Source organism: Camelina sativa, chromosome 16 (assembly GCF_000633955.1).
Source record: "Camelina sativa cultivar DH55 chromosome 16, Cs, whole genome shotgun sequence".
NCBI classification, from domain to species: domain Eukaryota; kingdom Viridiplantae; phylum Streptophyta; class Magnoliopsida; order Brassicales; family Brassicaceae; genus Camelina; species Camelina sativa.
In genome coordinates, this window is record NC_025700.1 from 8,358,746 (window position 1) to 8,367,908 (window position 9,163).

General features: G+C 34.1%; 1 protein-coding gene across 1 annotated transcript; it reads right to left on the minus strand.

The window, feature by feature from the left end:
* Positions 114-5,502, minus strand: LOC104750168 (kinesin-like protein KIN-7N). Its single transcript, XM_010471922.2, has 18 exons — positions 5,285-5,502; positions 5,066-5,155; positions 4,873-4,991; positions 4,662-4,775; positions 4,492-4,573; positions 4,329-4,396; positions 4,195-4,254; positions 3,944-4,086; positions 3,760-3,862; positions 3,572-3,652; positions 3,366-3,434; positions 3,237-3,296; positions 2,991-3,143; positions 2,354-2,668; positions 1,888-1,971; positions 1,505-1,663; positions 1,168-1,416; positions 114-669 (listed from the first exon to the last, which is right to left on the minus strand). Exons 1-18 carry the CDS (start codon positions 5,433-5,435, stop codon positions 268-270), a joined length of 2,502 nt encoding a protein of 833 aa, XP_010470224.1. The 5' UTR covers positions 5,436-5,502; the 3' UTR covers positions 114-267.

Consider the following 9,163-nt stretch of genomic DNA (forward strand, 5'->3'; position numbering starts at 1 on the left):
TGCAACTAATTTTCACGTCTCTTAATCAAACATTAGCGAATCCTGTGATAAATTCAATTTGTTGAGAAGCTTTTGACTTTAATGACTTTGGTTTACTGTTTACAGTGACGAAACATTAGCTATCGTTTTCACATAAATGCATATAAATCATTAACTTGGTAAATCATTAGCTATCGTTTTCACATAAATGCATAAATCATTAGCTATCGTTCTCAATGAATCACATACCTTAAATTGTTTGTTACAATGGCTCAAAAGTACGACGGATTACGGATTTCGAGTGGTTAGTTTCTGCATTTTGGATTTGATTTCACTGTGAAAAGACACAAAAGATTTGTGCCTGGTAGCGAAAGCAGTGCTGATTTGCTTAATCTCTTCCTCCATCTCTTTCCTCCGCTTCACTTCCACATTGAGATCTCTTAAAACATTCTCTTTATCACTTGCAGTCACTCTCAATCTCTGAGTTGACTGAGAGAGTTTTCTATCTAAAGAATCTCTATCTTCCTTCAGCAACTGTACCTCTTTTAACAGCTTCTCATGGCTTTCTCTTGAAGCTTCTAGAAGCTGTTTATCCAAACACAACTCTTTCTCTACCTTGTTATATCTTTCCTTGATGATGCTGAGCTCATACTTCAGTTTCTCTTCCTCCAAAGCAGTTGTTTCTTGTCCCTTTAAAATCACATTCAAAACCTGTCTTAGAGAAAGGAGAAATAGTAGCCTGACCACAACATCTAACTAACCAAACATGAATCAGTTCCTGCATGTCTGGCAACATTGTATAAGAAAGAATGTGTTTTGCTCAAATGAGGCACTCAATCTTGCATGTCTGGTTGGACTATTAACTTCTTAAATGACTATAGTATACTGTAAAACGGTGAGGACTTGGTTTGATGAGAGTTTTTCTGCCGAAGACAAAGGGAAAGGAAAAACTTATAGATCCATATGGATTCAAAGCTTTGGCTTAGTATGCAACACAATATTCTTGCAATAGAATACTAGGAAAAAGATGTAAAAAGAACGCCATTTATTAGATTTATTTGCCGTTCAACATATGCAGATGTGTCACTGGACTAAACTCCTAAATAGAGAGACAAAGTACCCAAGCAAAACTATTGAAAAGATAACTAAAATAGATCCATATCTTGACGATTGTGACAAGGAAGCTACCTTGTTGTGGGAGTTCAGGAATTCATCTTTTGCTTGTGCGTCTGACAGCAACGACGTGGTTGTGTTCTTTAGACTCACACGAAGTGTTTCCCATTGGTCAGATAAAGGATGATCGATGCTACTGCCCGTTTTCTGACCATCTATTATCATTGAGAATTGTGTTTCTAGCGTTGACAGAAGGCTTGTTGTGATTTCAGTTGTACCAAAGAGCAGGTTTACTGTTGGAGATTCCTTGTCAGCGATTAAGTTCTAACAAATTGCAAGAGAAAACACTTGTGAACTCCTCTATTTATTAATTATCTCAAAATTAAAATCAAAGAAAAAGTAAGCTGTTTACCTGCATTGTGACTATAACATCCTTGTAGACATCCTTGCAATTAGCAAATGACTTAGATAACTTATTTGGAATTTCTTTGATGGAAAGAGTTTCTTGTTTGAGCTCAGTCATCTCTTCCATCAGTTTGTTGTTCAGAAGTACTTGTTCGTTGAATTTTACCTGAGAGTACATAATTGATGCATAAATAACCAATATAACCAACAGTCAGTTGACATCCAGCATATCAAATGCAGTTTCAAACATAAGAACTAAAAAGTAAATTTAGCTGCAAAAAATTTGATTTATTTTCTCTTAATTCCAGGAAATCTTGATAACTAGTTCAATCTTGATGAATCGAAAGAGCATCTTCATTTGAACAACCAACAAAACCAATAAAGACTAACCTGAAGACCCTCCTTCTCATTGTTCAGCAACTCAATCTGACTTTTGAGATCTTCCACCTCTTTGTAGTTTTCACGCGAGCATTCCTAAATGAAAATTAACGAATAATTATGGCCACCTTAGGCACATGTTTTAAGTGCTAAAATCCTCACCAAACTATTGTTGAAAACTATGCAAGCGGCATATATTTGGATAATCACTAGGTATTCTTAATTCATATGAAGTTTTAAAAATCAGTAATTCTCAAGATACATGAGCCAGTTTCTGATAAAACAGAGCATTTGAATGCAAGATGATATGAAAAGGAAAACAGATAAAGAGACTACCCAAAAGAGAAGGCGATAAAGAGTTGATTTTATTATATATGCATCTAGAATCTCTATTCCATGTAATTCTGTGAACTTTCATGCATAAAAAAAAACTTCATTATTGGTAGATAATAGGAGTGAAGTAAATGTATATACTCACCGTGGTTGTTGTAGTTAATGGAGTGGCTTGACATTTAACCGCAGGTGTGAATTGACATTTAATTGCAGGTGTAAACTGGAGTTTATCGAGGTCTGCAACAAAACCCTTGTTTAGTTTCATCCAAGTGTCTTCATCGGCCACATCCCCCAGAGAATTAACCATTGGACTAAAATCAGATAGTCCTGAATAATTATTCGACCGAGAAACCACAAAGGAACGGGAAGCTGATTTAAAGCACGGAGTCCCAGGAACATCACTGCTATCATTGATATTATTGCATTGCCCATCTGGAGTCTTTCTTAAACTGATAAAGTCCTGCATAAAGATGTTAAGTTAACAAAATTTTACATAACAATGGACTTGAGTCTACCACTTTAGCTTAAGAGTAGTAATAACTTGCCAACAAAATCAAAGAGATGTCACAAGTTTGCTATCTTTGATCAATTCTACAATGTATTTTCACTGAAATTCAGCTAAAGCCTATTATTCTTTTTGAAGTTATGTTTACTTCAGTAAAATGTCTGGATGGACTGATTGAGGAATATCACGCAGAAGAAACTAGATCAATTATAGTCTTAATATCTTATAAAAATCCTAGAAGAGTAGGATATCGCCTAGCCGATGAATGCATCCGTACCTCTGACTGTTTCTTCTTGAAGTCTAAATTAGTGACAAGATTGTTTAGGTTCTCAATTTTCATTTGTTGCTCCTTGATGCATTGTTCCTGCTCCTTCTGCTTCCTTCTCTCTTCTTCCAGTTGAGTTTTTAGCCTTTCACATTCTAACTCATACTGGAAATGAAACAAAAGGGTAGATGTTTTGTATAATTTTTCCGCTCAGTATTATGTTCAATGCACAAACTAGAAAAAGAGCAGAAAAACTACCTTAAGCATCTGATTGCTTAGCTTTAAGATCTCTTGCTCCAACACTTCGGCATGAGATCCCTACAAACATTACCAATGTTGGTATCGTCCCCTTTCTAAGATGTAATTGAAATAAAACTACGGCCATACCTGAAGCTTCATTCGTAGCTCTTCTATCTCTAATTTTTGGCGCTTCAATAAAGCGGCATCAGTCAAGATCTGAAGCATTGAAACACTCAGATTATATTCCGATTAGGAGGAAAAAAACCAGCCAATATGAAACGTGTAGCCAATGATCCTTTTTGAAGGGAAGAAATAACATAGAGCAGTAAATGTTTTAAAATTCAAATGTAGACCTCATTCACTTGAGCACAGTTGGTGATGCGCTTGGCTCTGCTTGCAAATTGGAGAGTTCCTTTTGATTCCTCAATATGATGCTACACAAGTCATCACGATTAGTCAACTGTCTGTCTAATTTTGCGCTTTGGATGATTACTCAAGGCCAAGAAAATGCAAAACATGACGAATAAGTAACTTATTTTACCTCTTCTGGCGCGATAGTGCATATAATGCAGGTCTTTGCATTACCACCAAGTGCAGGCTGAAGAATGCGAGTCAGCTTACTATCTCGGTATGGAATATGTGCCCTATTATCAAGAATGTAAATAATGAGCTGAGGTGAGCTATATTGTTGTTACGTGTATACCAAATCAAGGGTAAGAAATTACCTTAACTTTGCACTGTCACTTAGTTTATTGATGACATTACCAAGAATCATTAAGCTCTTATTAATGTACTTCCCTTCGGTCAAGCGTACTCCACCAGCACCAGTTTTAGCAATTCGCTCAGACCCAGCCAAGTCAACCAAATTCTAGTTCCATTAAAAGATTACCCATAAGAATATAAACAGCTTGACATAATGTAATTTTCACAAGGAAATTTGGAAACATGTTAGCTGTAGTGAAAATTTTCCACTCACCAGGACTGAGACACGGATAGCATCTGAAGAATTATTATCTTTTCCCCTGCTCTCAATCACCTATCACACAGAGATTTTATCAGACAAAATACTTGAAAAAGTAGAAGGTTCCGTTGATAGCTTCTGAACCATACCATTCTGAAGATGGTGTGAGACCTGCTACTGTGAACATTCATGTTTGTCTCGCCAAAATGCCTATTAACTGTTAATTGAAGACGACCATGTCAATACACACATCAGGCACAATCAAAGTGCAGGAAAGCAAATACTTTGTAGTATAGATATAGGTTAAAAAACCTTCTCCAGAATCTATAAGCTTTAGAATCTGTTCAGCGTCACTAACAATTTCTTCCTTAAGACCAGCAACAAATACTCCACGCTGCACATCAAAAGAAGCAAGTGGGTTTAACTACTCTTAGAACAAACTAATGGAGAAGAAATCACTTTTGTAAATGATCCAACCAAACCTCCAAATGTTCATGAATTTGCAGTCTCTGATTCTCAACAGCTAAAAGATCATTAATTTCTTCGTTGTAAATCTCCATGTACGAAACCCGGATGAGAAACTCACGATCAGATATCTAAAAACCGAAGAAACATGAAACACACAAATCAAAAATCTGAACTCGTTTTCTTATTTCACTGATCAAATAATAATTCTGAGCACAACTACAATACCATATGTATTCTTTCAAACACATCTCTGACAGATCTTCGAATAATTCCTGGATCAGTTTCAGAACCCGTCATTGTAAACGTCTTCCCACTACTAGTTTGCCCATAAGCAAATGCAGTACCTAACAAAATCACAAAATTAAACTCACGAACTCGGTCAAGCTTCAAAATTTAGATTTGGATCAGATAAGATTACCATTAAAACCCTCAACGGCGGCATGAATGATATCCTTAGTAAGAAGTTCGTAGACGCTAGCATTCGTAGAACTTTCGTCGAACACATGATCTGCACAATAGATAAAACGAAACAACACCACGATTTATAAAAAGGAGGACACTTTCGATATCACACAGATCTATAGAAATCGAAAAAACCCAGAATTGATTGAGAAGAAAGGGAAAGAGATGAATTTACCGAAAGCGTAAGAGGCGGTTGTGATTGAAGTGTCGAGTGACTTGTGAAGAGAGATCCGATTATCTTCAACTTTCCAGAGTGAAGATCCAGTTTCCGGCGATAATTCCGGCGCCGGTGGTCTCACCCTGACTGCTACACAGATCTTTTCCATATTTGAAAGTGCCGTTTGAATTTGAAAATCTCAAGAGGGTTGGATAAAGAGAGAGAGAGAGAGAGCCTAAAAAAAACAAAGAGCCCTTAAAAGCATTTTGAATGTAATGTAATATTAAAATTACAATAATACCCTTCTCGTATGTTTGGATACGGGAAAACGGCTAATTCATCCCTGAACTTAATTGTTTTATCGTATTCATACACAGATCTTTGAAATGTGTCTAAAACTACATAAACTAAACTAAAATTTGAATTTTCCATATGAACTATCGAAATCAAGCCAAAACCATCAAATCGAGTAACGGTGTTACTGTTCCGTTAATATATGATGACTGGATGCTACACTGGACCCTTAAACGACGTCGTTTTATTATTTTAAGAAAAAAAATCAATTTGTTCAGAATAGGCAGCTGAACCCCCGATTAGGCATGACCAAAATCAAACCGTAACCATATTTCGGACCGTAACCGGACCGTATTTAAACCGTAACCAGACCGTAACCGTATAAAATGGTTAAAAACCGTAACCGTTAACTGTAAATATGTGGTGAAATTATATTAACCATAACCGTTAATTAACCGTAACTGTATCAAAACCGTTGGTTAACCGCATAGTTAAACCGTAATTTGTTAACCATAACCGTTTTAAAATATACTAATAATTATTTATTTAATATGAATTATATGATATATAGAAATATGAGTACACTAAAAACACATATTAATTATAAATAAATAATATCAATTATATTATATCAACAAATAATATTAACCGTATCATATTATCAAATAACCGTAAACGTATATAACCGTAACCGCTTCAACCGGAACCGTATTTAACTATAACCGTTTAACCACTTAATAAACAGTTATGGTTAAGGTTAAACAAAAATTTTAACCGTAACCGGTGGTTGATAAACCATAACCGTGATAACCGTAACCGTGGTCATGCCTACCCCCGACCTCTAATACTCACGACCAACCATAAAACCAGCTGAACTGCCGTAACTTTTCGTTAAATATGAAATGGATAAAAAATATATCTAAGACAACGCAGAAATTTTAAAAGAAAAGGAAACCCTTTTCTCTGCTTTTGTTTTCTCTTCTCCGATAATATTGCGGTTGTGACTGTTGATTTTTCATGGATTGGATCAAGAATTGGGATTTTTTTGTTAGTTTAGATCAAACTTGATTAAAATCATGTATAAAATCCGATCCTTAATAGCTGAACTTGATTTATAAAAAAAAATTTGCAACTGAATTGGGTGATAAATATCTCAGCTCTTGACATCCTAATTTGAAATTAACCTCTGCAGCTGATATATGACATCCTAATTTGAAATTAAGAAAACATAATCGTCATAAATATCCCAATTGTTGAAGACGCGGCGAAAGAAGTGCGTAGAAACAAGAAAACGAAGATCGTGGGGGGGGGGCGAAAAAAGGATAAGCTTTTATTTTTCTTAGTTTTTTAACTTGCATCGTATAAGTATATATACGTTTGTAATTGTACTATTTGTTACTATAGTTCAGCTGCTAAATCGCCTGCTCACGTGCGTTAGAGTTCTATGGTTCGATCCTTGAGTTTTTGAAATTTATTTTACTTCAGTTTTCTTCTTAAAACAATAAAACAACAATCGTTTAAGGGTCCAAAGTGGCATCCAGTCATCATATATTAACGGAACAGTAACACCGTTACTCGATTTGATGATTTTGGCTTGATTTCGATAGTTCATATGGAAAATTCAAATTTTAGTTAAGTTCATGTAGTTTTAGGCACACTCCAAAGATCTGTGTATGAATACGATAAAACAACTAAGTTCAGGGGGGAATTAGCCGTTTTCCCGTTTGGATACACTACCAAAAAGTTTGAGAGATGGTTTAATACTATTATACCGAATATCAAACCAAAAACTAAAACCAAATCAAAATTTGTAAACCGAAATCACTGTATATTTTTTGGATCGGAACCGAAGTCTATACTAGTATTGTTGGATTACATTTTAATAAATAAACCCTCATTTTCAATCGACTTACAAATCACAATGTATTGTATACCATAGCTATATCTTTATCCAAACAACTTTATATTTTATTATCTCTATCTATATAACCAAACACAATTAATTTTTAAAAAAGATTAATTAGAAAATTAAAATATCTCCACAATTAATAATATAGATATTTTAAAAGATTTTGTTATGTTTAAAATTATGATTATTTTATCATTTTTGTTTTTTAATTGCTTTAAATAATCACAAAATACGTAAAACTAATAAAAATCTAATTTTTGTTTGCAGCATATATATATATATATATATATTTGCTAAGAATGTAAATATTTCATTAAAATGAAAACAGTTCAGATTTACAATCAAAGATTATAAACCTATACAAATGGTCCTATGGCAAAAAAAGTAAAAACATGGAAGCATAAATTGTAGTACAAAAATTTCGGTCCATCCACTCGACCAAAGCGTTGAAGCTGAAGGAGTTAGATGAAGCGATGACGATTTTGAAGTTCTTCCTAGATAAGTAGTTGAAGTAGAAGGCTGATTGCAACTTGAAAGCACCAAATTGCGCTTGAATCTTACCACTAGAAGCCTTTCACTGGAGGTCCGAGGATGGGCCGGTAACGGCAGAAACTCAAAGTCCTCGATCACATACTCCTCCCGCGTCATGTGAGAGCGACTCGTCAATCAAATCCATGAGCTTTCCCAAAATGGAACCACACGAACCGAATTTTGCGAACGATGTGAGCTCCCTCTACCAAGTTCATTCCCCAAAGTCGGCTAGCACAAAGCATGATTTAAGCTATTCATAACCACATCGAACATCATCGGTCTTACTAGTTCCTCTAGAGTACAAATAAAAAAACAACCAAAGGCGAGAAAATATGTTAAGATGACTAAGATCTTACCATATTTTTTACAACACACATATATTACTCAATTGATGAAAGAAAATATGTGTTTCAATGTTCTACATCGCCTAAAAATTTTAGATAACGATTCAAACTCATACAGTGCCGGCTCTAGAGGTGTGCTGGATGTGCCATTGCACCGGGTCCTATTATTTTAACTATTTTTTTTCTTTGCATCTTAGGGTCCTAAAATTTGAGATAATTTTAAAATAGGGTCCAACTTTTTAAAAGCTTCAATATAGCACACGGTCCATTAATTATTTAAGTTGGACCTGAACTCATATTATAAGTAAGGCCAAATTGAATCTAAATTGGAGCGAGTAGGAAACTTAACTTAATAAGCATCTAAATTAAAAAAATGTTATCGGTTTAATTTAGTTTTTGGTAAACCGTTTAATTTGATCTGATTTAATATTATTTTTATTTTAAAAATAAAATATTATGAATACTCAAACCTATAAAAGTTGAAAATATGATAAGATTGTTTTATATGGCGTGATAAATTTAAATAAACATTAATAAAATTAAAATACTATTATTTTAATGTCATAACGAATATAAATCATTATTTTATTATTTTGTTAACACCATCAATATTAGAATAGTAGACATATTAAATTAAGTTGACTCATTTATAATATGTAAAAAAAAACAAAAATTTGCAGTAGATTAAATTTTAGTTCTTAGTCCATAACGAGCACGAATATGATTTTTGTGTTAAAACATACATGCATAGTTTCGTCTTTCTTTTTTTTGGGCAAAATGTAGATTCTTCTGAAAAAAAAAAAAAAAAAAAAAAAAAAA

What these genes read in the sequence shown, in the direction of transcription:
- LOC104750168 (XM_010471922.2), bottom strand. Translation starts at nt 5,435, where the DNA reads ATGGAAAAGATCTGTGTAGCAGTCAGGGTGAGACCACCGGCGCCGGAA. An exon ending in TCAAGAAGAAACAGTCAGAG is followed by an intron (nt 2,669 to 2,990) that starts GTACGGATGCAT and finishes ATCTTTATGCAG; the next exon opens with GACTTTATCAGTTTAAGAAA. An exon ending in ATGTTATAGTCACAATGCAG is followed by an intron (nt 1,417 to 1,504) that starts GTAAACAGCTTA and finishes GCAATTTGTTAG; the next exon opens with AACTTAATCGCTGACAAGGA.